This window comes from Periplaneta americana, chromosome 7 (assembly GCF_040183065.1).
Source record: "Periplaneta americana isolate PAMFEO1 chromosome 7, P.americana_PAMFEO1_priV1, whole genome shotgun sequence".
Lineage (NCBI taxonomy): Eukaryota > Metazoa > Arthropoda > Insecta > Blattodea > Blattidae > Periplaneta > Periplaneta americana.
In genome coordinates this window covers 12,275,141-12,302,694 of record NC_091123.1, presented here as the reverse complement: position 1 = coordinate 12,302,694, position 27,554 = coordinate 12,275,141, and the positions used below count along the sequence as shown (strand labels likewise).

The 27,554-nt window shown below is 36.1% G+C and overlaps 1 protein-coding gene across 4 annotated transcripts in view; it reads right to left on the bottom strand.

Moving 5' to 3' along the window:
* The window catches only part of LOC138702919 (neuropeptide Y receptor type 1-like), a 709,682-nt gene that overhangs the window by 211,606 nt on the left and 470,522 nt on the right, over positions 1–27,554 (bottom strand). For 3 of the 4 annotated variants that reach the window (XM_069830324.1, XM_069830323.1, XM_069830322.1), the window contains 2 exons: positions 12,542–12,741; positions 9,188–9,336 (listed from right to left, as the gene is read on the bottom strand). In XM_069830324.1, coding sequence (XP_069686425.1) covers positions 9,188–9,336; positions 12,542–12,741 — 349 coding nt within the window. Of the gene's footprint in view, positions 1–9,187; positions 9,337–12,541; positions 12,742–16,221; positions 16,337–27,554 lie in introns of those variants that run through there. The other variant, XM_069830325.1, reaches the window with a different exon arrangement.

Sequence of the window (27,554 nt, the reverse complement as noted above, 5' to 3'; positions counted from 1 at the left end):
AACACCGAAAGTTACCCAGCATTTGCTCGTATTGGGTTGAGGGAAAACCCCGGAAAAAAACCTCAACCAGGTAACTTGTCTCGACCGGGAATCGAACCGGGGCCACCTGGTTTCGCGGACAGACGCGCTAACCGTTACTCCACAGGTGTGGACTGGGACAAGTTACCTGATTCAGGTTTTTTCCGGTGTTTTTCTTCAACCTATTAATTACGTAAACGCACCAGCAACAACCAGTTCTGAAGATGGCCAACAGCAGGCCGAAACATGTGAACAAGGTAACATAAAATTTAACACGTGAAAGACACTAATACGTTTTCCGAAGCGATATAGTGTTAAACGTTGTGTAATCAAGATGTACAATAATTTTATTCTCCATAAATAGGTAAGAAATAGAATATTATGTATGTCGGGCTAGGAACTTAAAAAATGATTGACAAACAAACAATCAAGAACAATTCTTCTTAAAACGATAAAGGTGAGAAAAGCTTTTGTAAAGGTAACCTCAATTTTGAATCATAGAAATAGACAGGGAAGTGTCGAAGTCGAGACTGTCCCAGGATTATTGACGAGTGTAGTCCTGGATGAAGAAGAAGAAGAAGATGATGATGATGATGATGTTGGTGGTGGTGGTGGTCGTGGTGGTGGTGGTGGTCGTGGTGGTGGTGGTGGTGGTCGTGGTGGTGGTGATGATTAGGGACCGGATTTTTATGTAATTACATATTATATTCCTTTCAACCTAACCGTATATAAATAACAAATCTTTGCGAATCTTGTAATTACCATTAATGTATTAAAATTTGATACTACATATTTTTACATATTTACCCCACATTACATATTTTGGCTCGATATTTCATAAATCTACATACTTAAGGGGATTTATTCACTTTTACTTATCTAAAAGGAGAAGAAAAAAACTTCTGCTGGGGAAATTTACAATTTGAAATACACAGATTTAAAAAGCCTTTTTACCTATCAAAGAAAGGATATATTTCGGGACGAAACACAACGTCCTTAGTTCCAGAAAGTAATAGAGGCACTACCCCATACCGCCCACTGTAAATATGAGTGAACAAAAGGCAACCTTTCTCATACAACTACCTTGTATTGTAAAAATCACTCAGAAAGTAGCGGTGCCTTCATACGGTGGAGTGGGACGAGAACGACATGATTTGTCTCGAACTATAATTGTTCTGCATACGTCTTAACAAGCTGATTCCATGCAATTTACAACCTTACCCACCCTCTTCCTAATCCTTCCAGGGAAAACGCGTGTCAAGTCTGGCATGAGCCGCAAAAAGTTATCCGACTTTTGAAAAGAAGCTGGAGTAAAGGAACAAGCTGGGAAGATGGTGAAAGATTAAAATAAATATCTTTTCAGTTTATTTCTTGAACCTCTTTACTTTAAATTTAGTAGACCTATAAGGAAATGGGATTTTTCGAGCAATTGGAAAGTATGGTTCTAGGCTGGAATAATCCTACCCTTCTGAATGAGACAGGAATGTCACTTTTTAAACAACAGTTTGTAAATGCCTATAGTTTGAGGTTTTAGTAGGTATTTTGTTTCTTATAGGGAGCAGCTAAAATGCATGTGTCCCACATCTCCTCTTATTTTCTCCTAATCCAGTAAAGCGAAACAGTGCTTGCAGTACTGTTGTGTCATTCATTTCTCTCAGTTCTCTAGTTTTAGTACTTACAATATAAAGTGCAAGTGAGTTTATCTACTGCTTTCAACCAACTAAAATGGTCCCTGTATCTTCAACCCTAACGACAAAAATAAAGTCATGGATTGCGATGGACGAAGATTTCCCTACAGATGAAGAAATAGTAATGTGTCAAGTGTGCGGTAAAAAAGTCAGGTGCTCTATGAGATCACAACTGGAGAGTCTTACCTATCCTATACCTGCCAGATATTGATATTACATATTTTGGTACATATTGAGCTTATTTTTCTTACATAAATATGTACATATTTCACACCTTGTTATTACATAATAATTCGGTCTCTAATGATGATGATGATTATGCTGAGAGGATGGAATAATATTGGGTAATTTGTATTACTATCAATAGAAACGAAGAATCTCACTGATTCTGCAGATGACAGCTGATATGAAACACTGCATGTACAGAAATAGCTTCAAGAAAGCCTTCTTAAATAATTAACGATCTTGTCTGGTCTATCTCTCGCAGTATACAACAAAGAGGATCAGGCTGTTACTGCTGCTGTTTGAATTTTAAACCCGATGTCGGCGGGTCTTCATAACTCCAGCAAACAAATTTCTCTCTCTGCCAACACAAGAGGCGGCCTAGGGATTAGCAACCCACGGCATGCCTGTTGACTTTGCCATTCTGTTAATTGCAAACAGTATTGTGAAAGAAAGCGAGCTACGTTTAATCAGATATGAATCTGGTAAAGATTTTATGATCTATTAACAGTCCCTTTGATAGGAATCACATTAAAAATTCAGGGCTTTTAACAGTCCATGTGGACCTGTGGAGTAACGGTTAGAGCGTCTGGCCACGAAACCAGGTGGCCCGAATTCGATTCCTGATCAGGACAAGTTGTGTGTCTGTTTATATCGTATTGTTCTAGTGTGTTTAGTGTCTGGCCTTTTGGTTGGATGTGTAGAATTTCCATGTCTGTGTTCAAAAGAAGTAGACCTAATTTTTACAAAACAATAGTTTATAAATGGCAAACAACTACGATTTTGTACGTACTGAGACTTGGAGAATCCAAAAATGGACAAATAAGTACATGGTGCTATTTAAAAAAGACTCATTGGCACACCCTTTATAAATGAAAAGCACAGGACTTGAAAACATGTTCAAAATATTCTTTCTTTGATACCCTACAACTTTTGTATAAATAGTTTCTTCATAAAATTAGAAATAAGAAAGTTACAAGCATTGTTCCATACTTTTTACTCATCCTGTATAATGTTGTGAAGTGTAAAAGTATTGTATTCACCTATTTTGAATGAAAAGTATAGACTGAAAATCGTTAAGATTAGTTTATCTACAGTAATCTCGCTAGAGGTTTTGATTTATCTAGAAAAAGTAAAAACTCGATGATGAAAACGTGTTATTTCGGTAACAATATGGAAAACGACTTTTTACGACATCTCGGTATCTCGTATATAAGCATCGTATAATGAACAAGTAAAAATATATCTCAAGAACATAACAAAAACATTCTCACAAGCCAGCATGTTGAGCTTCAGCTTGTCTACAGTTGGTGCATTATTTGTAGGCCACTGGGACGTCAACAGCAGACAGAATATGCAATGAGACAGAAATCAATCCGCTGCAGAAGTCTCGGGAAGAGGGAGCAAGTGGCAATGTGTGGCAGCTTCTAAGCTACACAAAACATTACCACAGTCTAGTACATACAGTCACGAAGCTCAATACGTAGGGAATATGCATCCAATGACAGTTGAACTTCAGTTGCTAGCCACTAGGATCGCTACTATTGCACAGGCTATTGTTCCTAGTACTCTCAGTTGCTAACCGCTTGGATCATTGCATGGAGAGAAATGCAAAAAATCACCTCAAGCTTCGTGACTGTATGTACACTTGGTAAAAATGAAAGTGGCCCGGCGTCTGAGAGACTAAGTTCGAATCGGGTATTTCCGTGAGCGCTCGGGACAGCCAGGCTTTTTTCAAAAGATTGCGTATATTCTTCTAGTAGTTATAATGGGGAACACAACTATTAATCACTAACATCTTCCGAGAAAATAATTCATATACGAGATTTAAAACAGACAGATCGTTCAGAGTGTTTAAACAGTGGATATTGTAATACAAACACTATCCTATGTATAACAGGTTCTCAAGTGGAGTACGACCATTGCTCCTTATAATGCCACTCTGACTGTAGTAAAACTCTTAGCGTAGTTGGTAGAGCGTTAGATAAGAATTCGTAAGATTGCAGTTACTAAACTGTTTTGTTGCCTTTTAAATGCATCAGTGAAAATATAACAGGTTATCGTCATTTTTTATCCTTAGAATATTTTTCGCTTTATTATTTTTTTCGTGTTAATAGAAACGTTTGACGGTAGATGGAAGTAACACTGAAGACGACAATTAGAGGCTTTCATATTAAAATGCTGTGTTAATTATTTTATTAATCCCTGCTGCTTTGCACTCTATTGCCCACGGAACATTTAGCAAATATGTTGACGGTTAAATAAATAGGTAATAATTAATTTGCAAGTTGTGCTACGGGGAATATGATTATTATACTAATCTAAACCCATGATAATCAGGGCCTAAACATAGTAATTGTAAACAAGAAGAAAAACCATCATTCTGATGACAAAATATATCCTGATTTCCTGGAATTATAACCACAAATTTTCACTAATTTTGTAATTATCTGTAAGTAATATGAATTAACATAAGCAAAATTATTTAACTATATTACACTAAAAGGAGTTGTAAAAAATAAAAGAAAGGACAAAACAAACAATTCTCTAGGGAGATTCGAAGCATGCTGTGGAGGTGGCCCAAATCAGCGCCTTGTATTATGGAGTTAACTAAAGCGGAGCACGCAGGTTTACGGTTGTGAACTGCGCGCTCACCCGAAGGGACTTAGAAAATTTTCACTGCTCAAGAGGCTGGCCACCTTCATTTTGATCAAGTGTACTAGACTGTGATATTACCCAAGATCGTCTGAGCTGTAGTTCAGTTCAGGCTTCTCACCAAAGCAGCATGATTTCGATGTACGACAGTTCTTGGTAACCCGAATGGTAGGTTTTTCCGACTACTTCATTAACCTTACATAATCATATCAACTCGTGTACATTTTTAATTTTAAGTTTACTTTAACAGCATCTCCTGTTTGATTACTTTTTAAAGTGACTCACAAAAATATTGTTCCTATGAAGTTTTCCACTCAAGTTGTGTCTCTGTACAGTATTGGCAAAAAAAAAAAAAAACCAGACCGACGGAATAATCAAAGTCCCCGAAATGAGCCACTGCGCATGCCACGCCCGCATTCACAAGATAGCGAGTAATCTATTGAAATTGTTGTAGTTTCGACTGCTGACGTAGCCATATTTCGAAAGTCGTTAGAAAATAAACTGGTAAAATTCAAGTTCTGGGAATAATAAGTTAATTAAGTAGTAAAATATCGCTGCAATCGAAAAGTATTGGGAATAAATTTGAATAAGGAACAAAAAAAGTTTCCTTCCCAGGCAGGATTCTAACCACGAAAGTCTTAGTTACCAGTCTATCGTGCTGTCACTGTGAACAAGGCTCTGAAATCAGCTACAAGGGTCGGTCAGGTTTTATTTTGCCACTACTGTACATAATGAATGTATTAACATTTAATATTTGAGGAGAAAAATTCGCTCCGGCGCCGGGGATCGAACCTGGGTCCTTGGTTCTACGTACCAAGCGCTCTGACCACTGAGCTACGCGCGAATTCATTCCACAGCACCGGATCGAACCTTCCTCCTTCAATGTTTCCCTTTGTGGCCTGACTCCAAGTTAGGCATATATGTTGACGTATATGTCCAATGTCAACTGCCATTATATTAGGAGCGCACTCAGCTGAGTGACTTGTTTGGCCGGGATTCCGCAGTTAAGTTCTTTATGACAAATTTATAAATCTATAATAATGAATGTAGCTGACGACTGTCTCTATACACAAGCTATTTATGTCACTATCTGAGGTCCTCAATATTTGGTGTGAACATATAGTCCGAATCAGCTTATTTAATACCATATTAAGGGTGAAACCTAACTATTTTTCCCCTCGTTGCCCATGCCGTGGTCCTTATCGCGATCCTTGCCTTGGTCCTTATTGTCTTTGTCGTGATCCATAGTGGTCCTAGTCTCTTTGTCATGGACCTGCATTTATAATTTCAAAACAATATTTTTTCCATATTTCTCAAGTGACTTTTTGTCACACGATGTTTCACTATTCCCCGACATATACTGGGTGTTCAGTTCAAAGTGTGTCATGGCTCGCTGTATACCGTCATGTGGCTAGTCGATGAGCCTAGAGAATTCAATCTTCCTACACTTCCGCAGAAGTGTATTACTTATGTGCCAGAGAAGTTGCCTAGCAAGTACGGCGTTCATTCAGAAGAGTACTTACCGATACGTACGGTAACGCCGGTAGTGGCAGGAATGTGAACTGCTTCGAAACATGTACTGAGGTGAGTTTTTTCTTACTGTCGGGATATATGGAGAAGGTTAAGACGATTACTTACGTATTTGTTGACATTAACTGTGACGGTCAACATGGACACGGAGCATCTGATTTGTATTGTGGAATGTTGCCGTACGCAACCGATGATAACAAATACCCTGCGTACGACTTGGCCGCGCAAAACACAGTTCGAAAGAGGTTATGGTAGCACACAGACTGTACAGACCGCCATCTGTTGCTACGACGTTCAAGTTATACCGTACACGTTCTCAAGTTCAGATTGAACGCCTTGATTAATAGGCAACTTCTCTGACACAAAAGCTGAAACTCGCTTCAAATCGCTGACTTATCAACAGTGACGTCATGACACACTTTGAAATGAACACCCAGTATTGACCGTAGGTAATACAATATTAACAAAAAAATCCTTCCAACAGTTCAGAAGAAATCGCTATATTAACAGATAGAGAGAAGAACGGCCGAATGACTTGCCAAAGCCACTTTCTCGGTATAAGAGAAAGGCTCATTTCCGCAACCATCTCTAAATCTACTCTTCACAGTAATTTCTGACAGGTCTAAGTCATAAAACGAACTACTCGTAATGATGAAGAGAAGCAGACAGCCAGAGATGTGTCGTGGGCCGCGTGGTGATAATTCGCCGTAAACGTCAGTTTTCACAGAAATCTCAAAGCTGTTAACTCGTTCCAGTCGTGCAAAGCAGAACACAAATAAATAGCAAATTCCAGCCGGGCGGGCGGTTGAAGTTGCCACTGAAGCTGACGCACAGCGGCCCCATGTCATAAACACATCGCGACCAGATACAAACAAGCAGGGAGCAACTACATTCTCATTTAACGACGTTTTTCTACTACAAGGCTGAAGCCTCTAGACCAGTTACAGTTACGACCTCAACCCATCTTTAGCGAGGCCATCTTATCTACTGTTTCATATTGCAGCTAACACAAACTTCTGTATTACCTACTACAGCGTTTCTCAAACTTTTTTAAAGTGGGGACCACTTTTTTAAGTCAGAACAGTTCCGCGGACCACATTGCTCTTGTTCCCTTCGAAAGTAAATTATAAATTTACTTGTAGCATATTTTAATACCAGTATATTTATATTTTTAATTAGAATTAATTGATTAATTAAAATTAATTTAATTCAGTTAATTAGTATTAGCTAAATAAGTTAATGTTCTTTTTTTAATAATTCAAGGCTATTACAGTTTGTATGATCTTTAACTTATTCTCTAAAAAAAATTAAATAAATGTTGGTACTCACATTACAGAGATAAATGACCCTGTCGATTCTTACACAGTTGTTCTAGGTCTATATTTGAATGACTAGATATTTCTTTAATGGCACTAGTATCATTGATATTAATATCTTCACACACAGCTTCTGAACTATTAGCAGAGCCTAAATGAAGCGTATCATGACGTTCCTTTCTTTTCAAAGATCCGGATCGAAGCCAGTTTTTCACTATGTATAATGGGCACTATTTAACAGACATAGACAACTACTATCGTGTACCACATAAGAAAGATTTAAAGTCATAAATATATGAAAAGGTTCGGTACTTTGGTCCTCTGTAATGAATTCGGGTGGTCCCTGGTTGGGTTATAGGTGCAGCACCAGAAGTGCAGGGAAAAGATGGCGAGAAACACCACGTTCATAGTGCTTTAAATCCCTATTTTGTTGTTGAGAGTATAGTGGGAAGTCGATAGACGGGTAGGATAATAAATTTCATAAAATGTCAGTACTGGGAGAGAAAGTGAAAGTGATTGCCATATGTAATTTCCATTCTCTGAGACTTTCAGCTCTAATGTAATACGCAATTCGTTTGAATTTTATTTTTTCTTCTGTCTTTTTTGAAGGACCACAAGGGCAGACTTCGAGGACCAGAGGTGGTCCGCGGTCCACAGTTTGAGAAACGCTCACCTACTACATTCTTTTCAAATGGGTTTTGCAATGAGAAATAGGCCTATACGTGCATTTCCTTTCCTAAAAAAAAATTGGGAAATTTTAATAGAAAATATATACTAATCTCATTTGGTATTAGGGAGCTGGATGTGCCACTTCCGTAAATATGTAGATTCGTCCTCTAAAACCCTGCTTTGTGTAAGGGAAACTGTTGTACCTTCAAATACTTTTCACATTTATTTATTTATTTATTTTTTAGTTTCGGAAAATTAAATTTTTTAATGAAAAAAAAATACTTGGAATAATTATTGAAGATTCCATTACAACTTTCTGTATGTATTTTTCTGTTTTACACTTCTATTAAGGATGGAAAAAATAAAATGAAGGAATAAGTAAAGGTACAAGAGGTTCATGTACCTTGTAAGTTGGAATACATGGAATATAGGTGGGAATATAGCTGTAAAATCTGACAATCATATTTAAAATGCATTTTTCATCATGATTTTCCTTCTAAGACAAACACAAGATGATATCATGAAACTTTTTAGACTCTTAGTAGAGGAAACAAGAATAACAGGGTTAAAATTTAATTCTGACAAAACTAAACACATGAATATATCACGTACCTCAAATAATAGAGGGTCACTTGTAATAGATATATTTATATTTATATTTATTCATTATTTTGCTAATACTTGTAACACAAAATATAATATATACAGAAAAACTTTAGCTCGCCCCTGAAAGAGTAGAACTCGTGCTCAGGGGAAAAGTTACTGAATTTAAATACTTAGGAAGTACTAAGTTAATTAAATAGTAAAATATCGCTGGAATCGAAGAGTATTGGGAATAAATTTGAATAAAGGACGAAAAAAATTTCCTTCCCAGGCAGGATTCGAACCACGAAAGTCTTAGTTACCAGTCTATCGTGCTCTGGAGTGAACAAGGCTCTGAAATCAGCTACAAGGGTCGGTCCGGTTTTTTTTTTGCCACTACTGTACAAAACATCCAAAAATCGTAAAAAATTGTTCAAGTGATCAGTTACTTATAAAAGAACCTGTACGTATGTTACAGCTAGTAAAGATCTGTGAATGTAATCTGACCTGAGAGGGTTGAGGATGGCGCGATGACGATCCACGGCGATGGCGGTGAGGGTGAAGACGCTGACATTGACACTGAGTACCTGCACGAAGGGGCAGAAGGCGCACATGAAGTCGGGCAGGTTCCATCGCTGAAGTAGCGCCGCCTGGAACTGAAGGAAGGACAAACATTCACTTTAGTACACAAGTGCCTTATGACAACAACGCATCTAAGGATACACTGAAGTGAAACTTGAATTTTATTAACCGTTTGATCTAGATTTTTGACAATTTATACACATATCATGCTACATACCGGGTGATTCAGTGACTATGTTACAAACGTTTAGGGATGATAGAGGAGACAATTATAGACAACTTTCATATAGGAACCTATGTCCGGAAACACCATGGTAGTGTTTTTCTTAAATCACAGTACCTCTTATTTTATTGCGATCTCCGAATTCTCTATTTTCTGAAACACCGAAATATGTACTGTAATATGTATTTATTATGCATAGCAATACTGTGTCCGAAACATTTCCGAATGTGCCATTATGCCACTTGTAGGTTGAATCAGTGGCGTACTGGCCAAAAAAATTTCATCCCATATGAAGAGTCCACTGCAAGAATGATGGATGTCATTTGGAATACATTTTTCAGGAGAAGCAATTGAAAGTTTGAAATGCTTAGCGCTCAAAGCTTAACTGTGATTTTCCGATCATTACTGGACAATGACTATCAGTGTTAATGCCATATAACTCTCTATATACATTCTATATGAAGTGTCCACTGCTAGAATGATGGATGTCACTTTCTTGTCGAAAATGAACCGAGACTGTCAATGCATAGCTTAAGATATATAGAATGTACATAGAGAGTTATATGGCAATAACACTGATAGTCATTGTCCAGTAATGATCGGAAAATCTCAGTTAAGCTTTGAGCGCTAAGCATTTCAAACTTTCAATTGCTTCTCCTGCAAAATGTATTCCAAATGACATCCATCATTCTTGCAGTGGACTCTTCATATGTCTTAAGCTATGCATTGAGAGTCTTGGTTCATTTTCGACAAGAAACTCACATCCATCATTCTAGATCCCTATATCAAAATATTTACCTAGGATCCCTCCACAATCCCTTAAACTTATTAAGTTGTTATCTGAAACACCCGGTATATACTGTACTTATTGTTAGACATGGTACATAAAATGCTAGCCTAAATAACAACAATTCATTTATGCGGTTAAAGCATAAGAAACTAGATATTTATTGATAGCAGATTTTAGCTGATAGTTATTGTCCAATAATAGAAGGCATATATCTGAGATTATAGAATTAAACATATTTATGCATTAATAGTGTACAATACACCCTTCTGAAAAACACGTTAGAGAAATGGTACATGAAGATAATTTTTGTGTTTTCTATTGATATTACGTATGTCTTTATTTCTCAAGAATTTACGTGACAGATCATGTTTGTAGAATAATCATAAAAAAGTAGACATTCGCAGGGATCCGTTTTTGGTAGTTCTGAAATAAAGTTTTACAAGAATCTATTTTACATTCTCCAACTTTTAAACTAATTATTTTATTTCGAAAAAAAATTAAAAAATTAATATTTCATAACAGAGCTCCGAAAAACACAAAGCAAGATGTGACAGGCATCGGAAAAGTTTATTGAAATGTATTCAGAAGAAGGAAGCGTCTTTCTATCTCTTTTATCCAAGTGACACATTTTTTTAAGGACGAGCGTCACCTCAGATAACCTTGTTTCAATAGAGACGACGGACGTGTAACATTCATTGGAATATTTTGCTTACAATGAGTAAATATTGTCAACTCTTCGCTCCTATCACAACTCACGTCTGCTTCACTTCTTAATTGTAGTGCTAAATGAATGGGAGATTGTGTCCTGCCAATAAGCAACACTTTTCTGTATACTCAAGAAATAAGAACTGGTAGAGAAGTTAGCTGCCCTAGGCTACATGTCCTCATTTTACTGGACCCTACACTCAATCAGGAAATTCGTGTTTGGACTTCGTGTTTTAGGTAATTTCGCTATGCAATAGAAATCCCAGTCAGCCGAAGAAATCACATACTGGTAAGCGAATAATAAATAATAAGCAAAATATGTAAATAATAAAAAATGTGTATCTTACGGAATAATTAGTTGTATCTCTCCATCTGAACTACCTTATCCAGTATGTTATGTTGGGATAATTTGGCTGTTATAATGGGAGTATAAAAGCACAGTACATCAGTTATTAATAGATTTCACAAAGGCATATGACTGGGTTAAGAGAGAAGTTTTATATAATATTCCTACTGAATTTGTTATTCACAAGAAACTAGATCGATTAATTAAAATGTGTCTCAATGAAACGTACAGCAATGTCCGTATAGGGCAATTTCTGTCTGATGCCTTTCAAATTCACTGCGGGCTAAAGCAAGGAGATGCACTATCACCTTTACTTTCGAACTTTGCTCTAGAATATGCCATTAGGAAAGTTCAGGATAACAGAGAGGATTTAGAATTGAATGAGTTACATCAGCTGCTTGTTTAAGAGGATGGCGTGAATATGTTTGGAGAAAATCCACAAACGATTAGTGAAAATACGGGAATTTTACTTGAAGCAAGTAAAGAGATAGGTTCGGAAGTAAATCCTGAAAATACAAAGTATATGTGTCCAGAACACAGTACGAAATGAAAATATAAAAATTGGAAATCTATCCCTTGGAAATATGGAAAAATTCAAATATGTTGGAGCAATAGTAACAAATATAAATGAGACCAGGGAGGAAATTAAATGCAGAATAAATATGGGAAATGCCTGATATTATCGGTTATCCAGTCTGCTCTCAAAAAATCTGAAAGTTAGAATTTATAAAACAGTTATATTACCGACTGTTCTGTATGGTTGTGAAACTTGGACTCTCACTTTGAGAGAGGAACAGAGGTTAAGGGTGTTTGAGAATAAGGTGCTTAGGAAAACATTTGGGGCTAAGAGAAATGAAATTACAGGGGAATGGAGTAAGTTACACAACGCAGAACTGCACGCATTGTATTCTTCTTCTGACATAATTAGGAACATTAAATCCACACGTTTGAGATGGGCAGGACATGTAGCACGCATGGGCGCATTCAGAAATGCATATAGAGTGTTAGTTGAGAGGTCGTAAGGAAAAATACCTTTGGGGAGGTCGAGACGTAGATGGCAGGATAATATTAAAATTTGATTTGAGGGAGGTGGGATATGATGGTAGAGACTGGATTAATCTTGCACAGGATAGGGACCGATGGCGGGCTGATGTGAGGGCGGCAATGAACCTGCGAGTTCCTTAAAAGCCACTTGTAAGTAAGTATGTTTTATACCTGGAAGGGGATGGCGAAGAGCCCAATGACGATGTCTGCTAGCGCGAGGTTGGAGATGAAACAGTTGGTGACGTTCTGCATACGTCGACTCGTGGCCACGATCCACATGACCAGAGAGTTCCCCACCACGGCCAGCACCGATATGGTGCCGTAGAACACGGACAGCAGCGCGATGATGCCTGCAGGCACGTCGTACAATCCTGAAAAAAAAAAAAAAAACAAACGCCTATTAGCAACTTGTCCACAACACAGGATGCGGCAGTTGAACTGGAGATCTAGGTTCACCCTTACCATAACACTCATATTTTTACTATAATTTCAATTAAAATACATTTAGCTCAACTATGTGAATGTACATTGCATGAAGATAAAAATATGAACTGAATAGGCCAAGCTTATCTCCCGAGATCAGCGGTGACCTTGTATGTATTTATTTACACTGCAAGTGGGCAAGCACCCGGTGGCAGTGGTATATACAATATTAACAATACACAGTTAAAATGATAAGCAATACACAATAAAATTTACAATACATAATAAAATTTACAACACATATACAATTTTATACACAATACAATAAGAATACACAATACAATTTAACACAATAATAATAAAACATAAAATAAAACACCTAATTTTACAACACAACCTACATGATTATGTATAGGTCCTACATAATTTTCAATAGTCTTTCACTTTACTCTCATCTCATTCCCTGTAGTGGCACTATGACGCATTTCACTGACACTTTAGCACACATTTCACTGACACTCTGTAACACATTTCACTGACACTATAGAACACATTTCATTGACGCTATAAATTATCACTGATCGGAACTGTTCACTGCACTGTAAAACCATAACTTCACTGACTCACCTCGCTTCACTGATACAACAGTTCAAATAAGTCAAATAATTGCATTCTTATGCATACTGTACTTATAAACAGAACTACATTTAAACTAAACATTTCTAGTCTAAGGCCCTCTTACACGCTATTTTTAAATAATTTACAATTCAAACCAAGGAAGTAAACTCGTCAGGCTAGATAAATACATGCCACCTTAAAAAAATTAAATGTTGAATGTCACCTTAATTTTAATTTTCATATTGCCCAAAGCGACCAAAGCGGGTGTCGTGATTACATCGTGTCAAACGGGTCGAGGAGTTACCTGTACATTGCTGTGTGCTTCATTCACAACTGAAGGCAAGCAGTGGCGGTATCATGTCGCTCTACAAATTCTGTCGCAGTAAAAGATGGTTTCGTAAAGAATGAGAACTTTTCTGTTGTTTTGTCGGAAAAAATGTAATATGTTTACTTTGCTCAACGGTTGAATTAAGATTAAGAATACAGAAACATTAATTGCCACACTGAATAATGTATTATTATTATTATTATTATTATTATTATTATTATTATTATTACTGACCACTAAGTATGTGTTTCTACAGGGGCATATCACTTTATTTTTACTTCAATTTTTATTGTACCTGAGTTATTGAATGTACTTCACTCCCACCCCTTCTACTAGTAAACTTCCAACCGTTCACGACACAGAGACGAGGGCGCGTAAGTAGTACTGAGTTAGTGAGTATAGTACGTTCCAGAAATATGTTCGCGTTTTCCAGTGACGAAAGAGCTTTCAATATTGAATCATATTTTCGCACAGGTACTGTCGTCCGTTTGCCTACGTCGCATCCCGGTTTCCCCCACTTGCTTCTGTTCGCCCCTCTGTAAAGTCTAGTAGCTGGGCTATCTTAGCTCTTTTCTGAAAACATTAATTTCTGTTAGGAATTGGAAGTCTACGTAATATTATACAAGTGTTTAAAATACCTAAAATAAAAGGGCCTCCTTAAGTAATTAACTGTCACGTGATCCCCCCCCCCTTTCTACGACCCTGCGACAAAACCACTTGAACGGACAGTAGATAGCATGTCTGAGTAATTTTATCTTTTCGGATCGGGCAGAAGTGAAGATTGAATTTACAATACGTGAAGTACTCTTTTATAGAGTTGGTACAGAATCATTTCAACATGAGTTACTCGTACGAAGGACGAAACTGGTAATTGGAATTAGGTACAATAATCTATAGTGTGATAATATGCACAAAAGAACTGAAGCCTGTATCGAAATGAACGGCCACCATTTTCAAAAATGTGTTTAAATACCCATATTATGACTTTTTTCCAATTTAACTTCATTCTCTATATTGTACGCTAATGTGCTGTAACAGTACAATATACATTGCATAATTAATACGTCCGAATGGATAGCTCAATTCGTGAGTAAAAACACTAAGTGTTAATACAGTACTGTATTTTGATTAAACAAAAACCTAATGAAAATTATCAAACTCAAAATTGCGATATTTCCTAGTTTACATAAATGGATGAACTACTTTTCTTCCCTCCTATACCTATTAGGCCCTAAAGTGATTTGTATTTTACGCCAGTATCATCGAATTCCAGTCGTGGAAGGGGTAGCAACCAGTGTTTCCTGTTTCAATCGTTAATAGAAAGGTATAGCCAGATTAATATTAAAAATGTTAGTAAAAATAAAATAATGTCCCTGTATAATTTTTCTGTACGTGCATGAATATTGATATTTTAAAATCTAATTATTTATATATATGTATATATATATTTATTTATTTAATCTGATAGGATTAAGGCCATAAGGCCTTCTCTTCCATCCTACCAGATAGCACATACAAATACAAAAAAGAAATACAGACGCTGATGAAAATAATAGAAATTAAATTAAAGCCCTATAGAGGGTCAACAGGGTCAAAAGATCTTCTCCCTAGAAGGATGGAAATTTTGTCATATTTTATGTAAAATACTACATACTTTGTCCCTTTGGATCTCCTCAAAAAATACTGCATACTGCAACCCTAATTTAGAGTCTCCCAAATAAAGTTTAAATATGTGATTTTACAGCAATTCATTAGCTATGTAATGGAAAACAAAATAATAGAATAAATATACAAAGAAGCATAAAATATATATATATATATATATATATATATATATATCATTTTAAGAGACTCCAAGGCCCTTGGGGCACCTTAATAATGAAATATATGAACTCCATATTTTTAACATTCCTAAGTTAAGTGCAAATAGAGATTTTCACACAAAAAAAACCAAAACAGAAAAAAAAACAATTTCATGTTTAGAGTCACTCCACTTTAATAATTATGCAAGGCTTTATTTCCAAAACATGCAAACATGCCACAGATTTAAAAACGGGATACTAAAATATACACAAGCAACTATTATCATGGAAAAATCAAAACTTAAGACAGACATATTTTTTTTAAAGTCCAAATGAAAATTTGAAACTAAAATTTTTATTATATTTTTATTTTATTGGGTTATTTTACGACCCTATATCAACATCTAGGTTATTTAGCGTCTGAATGAAATGAAGGTGATAATGCCGGTGAAATGAGTCCGGGGTCCAGCACCGAAAGTTACCCAGCATTTACTCTATCGGGTTGAGGGAAAACCCCGGAAAAAGCCTCAACCAGGTAACCTGCCTCGACCGGGATTCGAACCCGGGCCACCTGGTTTCGCAGCCAGACGCACTGACCGTTACTCCACAGGTGTGGGCTGTTTTATTATAATAATTACATGTAATTACATTTTGAAAATTATTAAACAATAATTTCATACCTTTGAGCATATGTTCCTTTTGTTTCCTGAAGGAAAATCACTTATTCACAATGTTTGCGACTGATTCTTATAACATCAACGTGACTATTCAACACAGCGTGCGAGAAGGAACTGTCTACAGCTGTATGTGGGACTGTCCCATGTTATCATTTGGAGAGGAAGTTTATATTTTTCAGACCTCAATAAACTATCCTTAGTTATACTAGATACAGGCATGGGAGTAGGAGAGGAACGCTCTTTTTGCATTATTAACCCACACCACTTTCCGAGAGAAGCAATACGTTTTTTTTTCCTTCTTTGAACTTCTGTTCATACACAAGACAGTGGCGGAACGCGATCGGATTATAACTATTTGGATCTATTATTAGTCAAATCAATAAGGTACTGTAAAACTACACATAAATATACAGTTAATGAAGTAAAATACAGGATAATTCACGAGGATTTACCGTCCCTTACGGAGCTTATTTCCGAAGACATTCTGAGCAAAAAAATCTATATATATATATATATATATATATATATATATATATATATATATATATATATATATATATACTACTAGGTTCAAAAAGTTCCCGGAATTTTACTACCATTTTTCGTATTAATATATAACAAGGGATATTATACATTTGTTTTGTTGGTAACATTCATGATGTCATTTCCTTAAAGTTTGTTGATAATGGCAATTATTGGTTTTGAGTTGTAGGCATTTGTTTATCATAGTGTTTTGTTTGTTCGTCGCATTTTGTAATTATGTCCACAGAGCAAAGTACAAACATCAAGTTCTGTGTTTTGCTGGGAACATGATCAGTATGGCTGATGAAGATGGTGATTTCTTAAACAAAATGAAACTGGTGCTACTTGTACGACCCAGTCCCTAAACGACAGTCATCTGAGTGGAAATCGAAAACATCTCCTCGGAAGCAAAAATTTCCTAGGGACACTTCCAAAGGCAAAGTTATTTTAAATGTTATGTTTTATTTAACGACGCTCGCAACTGCAGAGGTTATATCAGCATCGCCGGATGTGCCGGAATTTTGTCACGCAGGAGTTCTTTCATATGCCAGTCAAGCTACTGACATGAGCCTGTCGCATTTAAGCACACTTAAAGCAAAGTTATTTTGGAAGTTTTCTTCGACTCTCAGGGTCTCATGCACCATGAGTTCATTCCAGAAGGTCGTACTGTAACGAAAGAATTGTACGTAGAAACCCTCCGTCGCCTCTGGGACGCAGTGAGAAGGAAACGTCCAGAAAAGTGGGTAGAAAACAACTGGTTCCTTATGCATGACAATGCACCTGCTCATCGCGCAATTATTGTAAAGAATTTTCTTGCCAGGCACAACATAACTGCTTTGGATCACTCACCATACTCTCCTGATCTCTCACCCCCTGATTACTTTCTGTTTCCCCGTCTGAAAAGTCATCTGAAAGGACGGAGATTCAATGCTGAAGAGGTTATCGCAAACGCGACGAGAGCACTAAGACGGGTTTCACAAAATGGCTTCCAGGCCTGCTTCCAGGAACTCTACACGCGTTGGCAAAAGTGTGTTGTTGCGGAAGGCAACTATTTTGAAGGGAATGCTGTAGAATAGTGTTTAAGGTACGTTGTTTCTATGATGCTAGCAAATTCCGGGAACTTTTTGAACCTAGTATGTATATAATTTGAACTGGTAATGGAAATTACGGGAAAACGGCTGAACGGATTTTAATAAATGGCCCCTCATTTTGAAGCTTGGAACTCAAAATTTTTCGGAAAAATAGTAGTTTTCAGTGAAATGTCAATTTTTTAACATAATTTTCCTATTTTCCAAAATCCATCTGTCGTCAGTTTTGAGAACTAGTTAATTGGATTCACGGCCGACTTGATGCTACCTTAAAGAGAAGCGAAGCGAGCATCAAGTCGGCAGTGTTGCATTTCAGAATAAAACGAAACACACACTACAGTAAACAATATTATACGAAGGCCATGATCTGCAAGAATGCCGACATATTTAGAGCTCAAATTAAATGGGTTATTAAAAACTTAACTTATTAAAAGAATTTACACGTTCGATTCTGTGATGTGTAATTTTCTGGGTACAGCTGTGTTTTGAACATTAAAAACTACAAAACTACAGGTGGTTTGATGACATTATTACCATTAGAAATGAAATATATTTAATGTCATGATGTGACTATTTTTCATTAATTATATACATATTAATGCTATATTGATGATATGAAAGTGAAAAGTTTTGGGCTTATATAAGTAGATGTAGAGAATAACTTAAATTAGATTTTGATTTCTATATTTTACTGAGTGGCGGCTATATAGTATATATAGTATATGTTACTGAAAGCTATAAAACTTACATAAGATAATAATATTATTAAAAATCAAACATTTTTATAGTTATTAATCAAGTGGGGTTGGGTCTTTTTCATATATTTAATGGCGGTGGGGTGTAGATATTTATATGCGTGGTTCTCTTCAGTATTGGCTCGAGAGAGTGTATCTTTCATTATTATGGAAGCAAATAACTTTCATAATGTCTGGTATTCTTCACTGAAAATAAATCTGAAAAATGTATATTTGAACGTCTAATGAACTTAGTTTGCAGCATTTGCTGCACAAGTCACTAGTGTTATATAAACGTCCTAATCTCAATATTTCTGAGTTACACTAATTTGAAATTGTTTGTAAAATACCATTATTCTTGAGTTTTAAGGGTAAAAGAGTATTACAAATATAGAATGAACTATTCATGAGTATCATTTCTTTAATTAGCTAGTATTCTGAAGCTAAAAACGTGTTGTGAATTCCATAGTTGCTTCGTACAGATTTTTTTTTGCTGGCTTCCAGATCAGGAGGTCCCGGGTTCGACACCCGGGCTCGGCTCTCGGTGAATTTTTCTTGAAGAAGAAGAATTCCCTGGGTGTCTAGAGTCTGGAAATTTGTATGAATGTGAATGTGATTGTGAGTGTGCCGGGCTAATATTAACCAATCATCACAAATATAAAAAATACATCAGGACTGTCGCTGGGCAGTAACCTGAACACACGTTTCAGCGTCACATTGTTGACAAGTAACTCAATCTGTTAGCACAACCATAAAGCATCTGTTATAGAGTACCAACAACGAAAAAAAGAAAAATTACATTTTCTTACGAATTTATAACAACGATTGTTACAAATTACGCCACTCTTGTAAATTCTTCAAGACTGTACATTAGGATGCATAATTAAACTGTAAAGAATGAAGTTACTAAAGTCGTATGATTTGTAACAATTTTTGTGATAAGTGGGTTAGAATGATGTCATTTTTAGTTGAAAATTGAAAAATAAAATCTGTACAAAGGAATTAGCAACACATTTTTAGCTTCAGAAGACTAGCCAATTAAAGAAATGACACTTCTGAATACTTCATTCTCTATTTGTAACATTTTTTTAACCGTAAAACTAAAGAACATCAGTATTTTACTATCAACTTCAAATTAATGTAACTTTAAAAATATTGAGGTTAGGACAAATGTTTATATAACATTTTTTGCTCAGAATGTCTTCGGAAATAAGCTCCGTAAGGGACGGTAAATCCTTGTGAATCACCCTGTATTATACTTCATTAATATTTGTAATCAAAATAATATCATTTTAACGAAAATGACACTCTTCTATTACTTATTTATGGCTTTTAGAGAACGCGGAGGTTCATTGCCGCCCTCACATCGGTCCCTATTCTGAGCAAGATTAATCCAGTCTCTACCACTCCCATAGTCATCGAGCGATAGTGCAAAGGAGGAAAGTATTTGTGGCGGGTTGGGTGAGTTTATGTTTTTCACAGCGAACACATACCTTGCTACAAATTTTAGATGATTTTCATTGATTCAAGTAAGTTTATTTTGTCGTGTGTAATGTCCACACCTGTGGAGTAACGGTCAGCGCGTCTGGCCACAAAACCAGGTGCCCGGGTTCGAATCCCGTTCGGGGCAAGTTACCTGGTTGAGGTTTTTTCCGGGGTTTTCCCTCAACCCAATACGAGCAAATGCTGGGTAACTTTCGGTGCTGGACCCCGGACTCATTTCACCGGCATTATGACCTTCATTTCATTCAGACGCTAAATAACCTAGATGTTGATACAGCGTCGTAAAATAACCCAAAAGAAAATAAAATAAAAAATCGTGTGTAATGTGTAACAGTTATTGAATTTTCACCAAAACAACAATATAAATATGAAAACACTGTGTTATTTATAAAATAATGAACTTCAATTTCATGTTACTGGAATTTGTTTTTCATTGTGTACAAAGCATATTGATGCAGAATTTAGTGATTAAAAGTTCCATACCGCCACTTCTTCTAGTCCAGAGGTAGAAATTTTACACGACTATTACACTTTTGCTACGTCATACTACTTTTGAGCAATGAAATGGTACGGAACGAATGTTTCAACCAATAATGGCTGTTATCCTACAAGTTTCATCACCTCCCTAGTATTTGTTTTTATCACCTCCCTATCATTTGTTACTTTGCCAACATTGTATTTTCAATAATTGTACCATTCAAAATGATTCATGTTTATTTTATCATCCTTAATTAAACATTTTTTATCATTTATCCTGTTTATATTATTTAGGTTATGTTATAGCTCCTGCTGTATGAGATTATGGATAGTCTCGTATCAGAGATTGTTCAATATTATATTGATAACTGAAATGGAATGCAACTGTTTTAATAAAAATGAAACTGAATCAACAAATCCTTTTTGACTACCAGTCATCCATTGAGTTAAATAAATATTGTATAGTTGGCACAACTGGTAACAAGAGAACATCTCATCATAACACACTACTGCCATCTAGCGGAATATTTGTAATGGTGAGATGGTACAATAACACATTTTCAAGACAGTTTAGTACATATTTTAGTAAGTCAATTAATATTTTATTGTGTTGGAGTACTTTATTTCATCTAATGTTTATATACTTTCTTCTAATCGTATAATAGTCAATTAAATCCCACTCGAGTTTTTATTTTCTCTAGATAAATCAAAATCTCTGACCCAACCATGAATCGAGGCTAGTCTGGAGGCATACGCGCTACCACAGAGCTAACTCGGCGATTTCAACGTATTAAACGTGATATGTTTACTTAATTTTTGGCTTAAACTAGCGCTGAGGTAGTTCTCTTTGTACTTTGCTTCTACACTTTGCATAATCCTACGAATTTGTGACAAGTTAGGTTTGGGTCGTTTAGATTTTTGTTATGCCTTGTCTGTACGATCAACCACATCTCCACCAAAGTCCACACCTGTGGAGTAACGGTTAGCACGTCTAGCCGCGAAACCAGGTGGCCCGGGTTCGATTCCCGGTCGGGGCAAGTCACCTGGTTGAGGTTTTTTCCGGGGTTTTACCTCAACCCAATATGAACAAATGCTGGGTAACTTTCGGTATTGGACTCCGGAATCATTTCACCGGCATTATCACCTTCATCTCATTCAGACGCTAAATAACCTAAGCTGTTGATAAAGCGTCGTAAAATAACCTACTAAAATAAAAAAATGATAATAAAAAAATCTCCACCAAAAAGAATCGCTTATAAATTCAACCATTTTCATTTCTGAATTCACTAAACTACCTCTGCGCTAGTTTCATCCATTTTTATATTGTGTACATTTGTGAAGTTATTTCATCCCTCAGTTTTTATTCTATCTGTTAAAAATGTAACGAATAAGAGATATAGCCTATGTGATGCCAATTAAAATGAATATGAAAATTACAAGAATAATTAAATTGAAACTATGGGAGAAAAAGTGTCTTGCAGAATATCTGGAAATATTTTTCCGGAATGATAAAATGTCATAAGGAGACATTATGTAACATCTGAGTAAGTACGTATATTCTAAGATAATGATCATTGTTACATAACTGTATACTGTCATTAGTGTATTTCCTGTGTAAATTAACATTTTATATCTATTCAATACTTTCGAACGTATTACATACCATTGTCGTTCACTCCTTCTGTTGGCTACAGCACAAAGCGTATCGAAGATAACTTCTTTGACAAAGCAAACAATGTCTGTCTTGAGTTGCAGTACAAGGCGGTACATTTTTCAATAAAATCAGTACTCCATTACGCTGATTAGATCCTGACAATAGGATCTTATAGATGTGTAACACATTTTCTCTTTCAAATGCACTTCAAAGCACAAATTCATCTTGTTTAAATTTTATAAATTGTATTTCCAGTCACTACATCGCTACACGTAATAGTTCATAAGCACAAAAAACCACGTCCCTGATTGGTCAAACTCACCCCGACGCATGTTGCTCGCTCTGTTACGTATGTTGTTCCCATGATTCCTTTTGTCTGTCGCCAACATGGCAAATTACATACTAATACATTCTGTCAGAGAAGTGCTTTCGCTATCAAATTTCTATCACGGCATATGTGTTTATTTTCCAAACCAAATCTAAATGATATCTTCTCTTTTCTATAGTTAATGAGGCAATTTCCAGAGTCTGAAGATGAGTGTTATAACTGTCTTTTCTTCTTAGAAAGTTGGCATGAAATCTGTGTATCAGAAAGGAGGGAGGGAAAAGTATAGCTGGGTCTGAAAGGGAAGAATAAGGTAAAATACTCAGTTGTTGATAATTTTTATTCATGATTCATTTATAGTATTTTACTTTCTTCTTATAACAGTTGAATCGAGCCGGGTGAATACACAGTCTAAGACGCGCTCCCTTTAAGCGGTCCTAAGTCCTAAGATTAGTGGGTTCCATTTCCGGTTAGACTAATTACCCGGTTAAGCTTTTTCCGTGGTTTCCCCTGGCAATAAAACGAATATCAGGCAATTTTTGGTTAACGTCGACCACATTTTGCCCAAATATCATCTCGTTATCACAAATTCTATCGACGCTAAATAACTTTTTAGTGGGTTATTTTACGACGCTCTATCAACATCTAAGGTTATTTAGCGTCTGAATGTGATGAAGGTGATAATGCCGGTGAAATGAGTCCGGGGTCCAGCACCGAAACTTACCCAGCATTTGCTCATATTGGGTTGAGGGAAAACCCCGGAAAAAACCTCAACCAGGTAACTTGCCCCAACCGGGAATCGAATCCGGGCCACCTGGTTTCGCGGCCAGACGCGCTGACCGTTACGTTACTCCACAGGTGTGGACGCTAAATAACCTAGCAGTTTATATAGTGTCATTTTAATAACCATAAAAGTAACAGGAGATTTAAGGAAATTCCAATGATTGAGTAAAACGCCTACACTCAAATAAAATACTATTTTGTTGCAATTTGGAATAGTTCTCGATGCTCGAAAAAAAATAAAAAAAAAGAGAGAAAAGAGAGTAATTTCCCCCTCGTGTAAAATAAATCGCACACTGATTACAAAGAAGAGAAATGAACTTATCTGCTAGTTTGCACTTTTCAAGCAAGAGCAGTGCTTTCCCTAAAGACATTGTCATTTTTCTTTCCTTGTAACGGAAGCCAAGATATGACTTTCATTCTCCTTAAACATCTCATCTTGAGTTTGTATCCGTAAACAGCGTATAACATCTGATTATTGGCATATTTGAAATATTGCGAGTCACTGAGTGTTTTACCTTATTCTATGTGGCCTTGATGACAAACGGAACGATACTGAATGTCTTTCTTCGTAGTTACAAGCTATCGTCGTCAAGTGAAACAAGTGACGTGCATTTGATTTTAAACAGATGACAGACGAAACGCCATTTTCTAATGTTTTAAGCGTCTCATTACCGGGGTTAACTATTTTTAATTTCTAAGAAGAAAGTTAAGTGTGTTGTGGTGGTGTGTAAGTGTAAAAGAAATTAAACAGTGATCATTTTTATTTTAATACATGAACAGAACTTGGAGTGCCATGGATTGACGAATTCTTCTCAACACAACCTGGTGAGTCGCATTGCATTTTTATAGCACAATGATAAATCAAGATGACGCGTGGTAGAAATGGACACAGAACCCATTCACATGTGCATATTTCGATGTTGGCAACAGAATCTATTGTGTCATTAATTCTGCAGCGATGATTAACAATTTATAGGTCATTTCATTTGAACCGTATAATTTATGGGCGCTAGAAAGTGATGAATATTGTGAATTTTGAATGAGGGGCAATGCAGTAAATATATTGTTGACGCAGAGTCCATAAAAGTCGTTCGATTGAATGCGAGCGAATAATGTATGATCTGAAAAACGTGCTGATTGGCCCCAGGCAACTTCATAATAGCTTAGAGATTGAAATTACAGCGTAATGTCATTATTTGTCGAGGAATTCTAGTCGGCAATCAAACATTATTATTATTATTATTATTATTATTATTATTATTATTATTACTATGGATTAAACGATTATTCATATAGTTTCCTTCCCACTTCGCTTATGCACCTTAATGTCTTACCTCTCACATGAACACAACTTTGGTGACATTACTAAAGTTTCACACTAAAATAGTGTTCACTCACATTATGCCTTGCATGTACGTATCTGTGACAGGTTATGTTAGATCTTGAGTCCTATGGACAGTTGAAGCGTTGGGCCGAATAACTGTCAATGTTACAATCTGCTAACTGTGCAGGAGAAATAAAAATGGGACATTGCGATAGTTGTTTTCTTTACGGTCCGACAAGGTTTAATAAATTAGTGTGAGAAATGTATAGGGCCTAAAACTATTTAAAGTTGTCTATGCTAGTAACATTTCTCTGGAGTCAGAAATATTACAAACTTTTATGACTTTCAATAATATACAATAGTATACTTCGCTTAGTGTACAATACATATTGATGGAATAATGGTCTATGTCACCCGCCCGACAGTAAATTTATAAGCGGGATTGGTGAAGTTTTATTACTGTACTGCCAGTATAGGAAATTAAAAACAAACACTGAAAATACCTTAGTTTTGTTGTGTGGAGTAGTAGAAACTCGATGTGATCACTGGGAGAGCTGTGGTCCCACCCAACCCGACCTAAATAGGTTCCTTACTTATATAGGAAAATCGTCGTACTTCAAGGAAGAAGGCGGCCATATTTCGTTGTTGTGACGTTATTTGAGGTGGAGTGGCAGAATGATTGCAGTGTCGCCAACTGTGGTAACCATTCATATTATCTTACACACCTAATAAAACCTAACCTAACCTAACCAAACCTAACCTAACCTAACCTAACCTAATCTAACCTAACCTAACGTGCTACACACCTATTGTAACATTCCTAACGTTTAGCACATCTGTTGTAACATTCCTCACAGTTTCATTTCGTTTGCCGATATTGGCATCCCTGCTACACCTGTACCATATCGTCTGTTGGAATTCTGAGTCTATCTAGTGGAAGTGAAGTGAAATTGCGATTCTGTTAATTACGTTTCCTAAGTTGTTTCTGTGTTATCTGCAAGAATTATTGTGTCATTGTAGTGATAATTGCATTTATATTGTACAATAAAAATTGAAATGTGTCGTGGCTGAGATAAAAGTATTCTAAATTGATTTCCAGCGCCACAATCCCAGTGATAAACGTTTGAATATTCGTTAGTAGTCCGTTGGAAGTGCCCGTAGGGTACTAAAACTTGACCCACTGTAATTCCGCTTATAAATTTACTATCGAACGGGCAACATAGACCGTTATTCCATCAATATGTGTTGTACACTAAGCGAAGTATACTATTATATGTTATTGAAAGTCATAGAAGTTTGTAATATTTCTAACTCCACACAAATGCTACTGGGCTATACAGACAATTTTAAATAGTTTTATACATTTCTCACACTAGTTTATTAAACTTTGTCGGACCGTAAAGAAAACAACTATCGCAATGTCCATATTTTTATGTGTTGTACAATATTATAGTATTGTGAAATTTTAATTTTCCTACCAATTTTTTTCTATTATTCTATTATAATTACAGCATATAGCCTATTAACCTGTTATACCCTATATGATACATTGTCAATTTAAGAGTTAATGAAAATAAATATTAACTTTTTCTCTCCAGCAATGTCCTTAATGAAAATAAATATTGGCTTTTTCTCTCCAGCAATATCCTTAACATTTATGCTGTTTTCTAGGCGTTGAATAACATTTATTTTGTCAGAAATACTCAGACTTGAAAGTGTTTGTGACATGATGCCTTATCGGTATCTGGAGGCTTGGATTCTCGTCACAACAGACCACGTTGTACTGTTTTCTGCTCTCTTTAGACTCAAAAGCATTCTACTAAATCGGTGGAGCAGTGTAAAGGAACTGAAATGTTACGAAAGGTGTAAAAGTATAATAAGAAAGCATCTGTCCTTCACGTGACTCTGAATTTTTCATATTATACAGGGTGAGTCATAAGTATGTTTGGAAAACGCGTAAGCGTGCTCCTGGATCACAAATAAGAACAATTCATTATATGAAAATTTAACGGAGAGTGCTAATTTATTGGAGAAGTAGAGACTTTTGTTTTCATAAGTATATTATTATATTATTGTATTGTTTTTGTTTTGATTTTGTATACCAGTGTTTGTTTACAAACAACACAGTGACAAGACAGTCGTTCATTGTTTTTGTTTTGATGGACGTTTTGGTCCAGTGCCTTGGCCACCCAGATCACCCGACCTCACCCCATTAGATTTTTAGCTTTGGGTCTACTTGAAGGCTGTCGTCTGTGCAACACCAATGAATGGTGCAGAGGAGCTATTGCAACGTGTTGAAAATCCATGCCAATTGATCCGTGATGACAACATGGTGTTTGAGCGAACTCGCCAGTCGTGTGTACATCGTGCTCAGGCATGTGTAAACAAGAGAAGGGGACACATTGAACACTTTTGTAAACGTTAAAATGACAAGTTTCCAAACATATACTTGTATAAATAACACAACAAAAAAATATCAAAAACAAAGTATGACCATTTCACCAATTAATAAATATTTTCCGTCAAATTTTCATATAAGGAATTGTTCTTATTTTTTATCCAGGCGCACGCTCACACGTTTTCCAAACACACTTATGACTAGGCTTCGTAATTCAGCTACCGATAAGCTTGAATTAAGTTGCTTGATTCTAAGTACAGAGTGCGTCAGAAAGAACGGATGGATTTCACATGGCAAGAAAATTGTAAAGATTCATCAAATCAAAAATTTATTGTTATCAACATATTCACCAATACATGCAGTTTATTTATGTAAAACAACATTATTCATATGATGTCCTTGGCTTTCAATACAGGCATCGAGACGTTTTCTGATGTTCGCCATCACTTTCACAGTCATAGCTGGTGCAATTGCCACGATTTCTTCACGAATCGCTGTCTTCAGTTCGTCCAGTGTATGTGATCGATG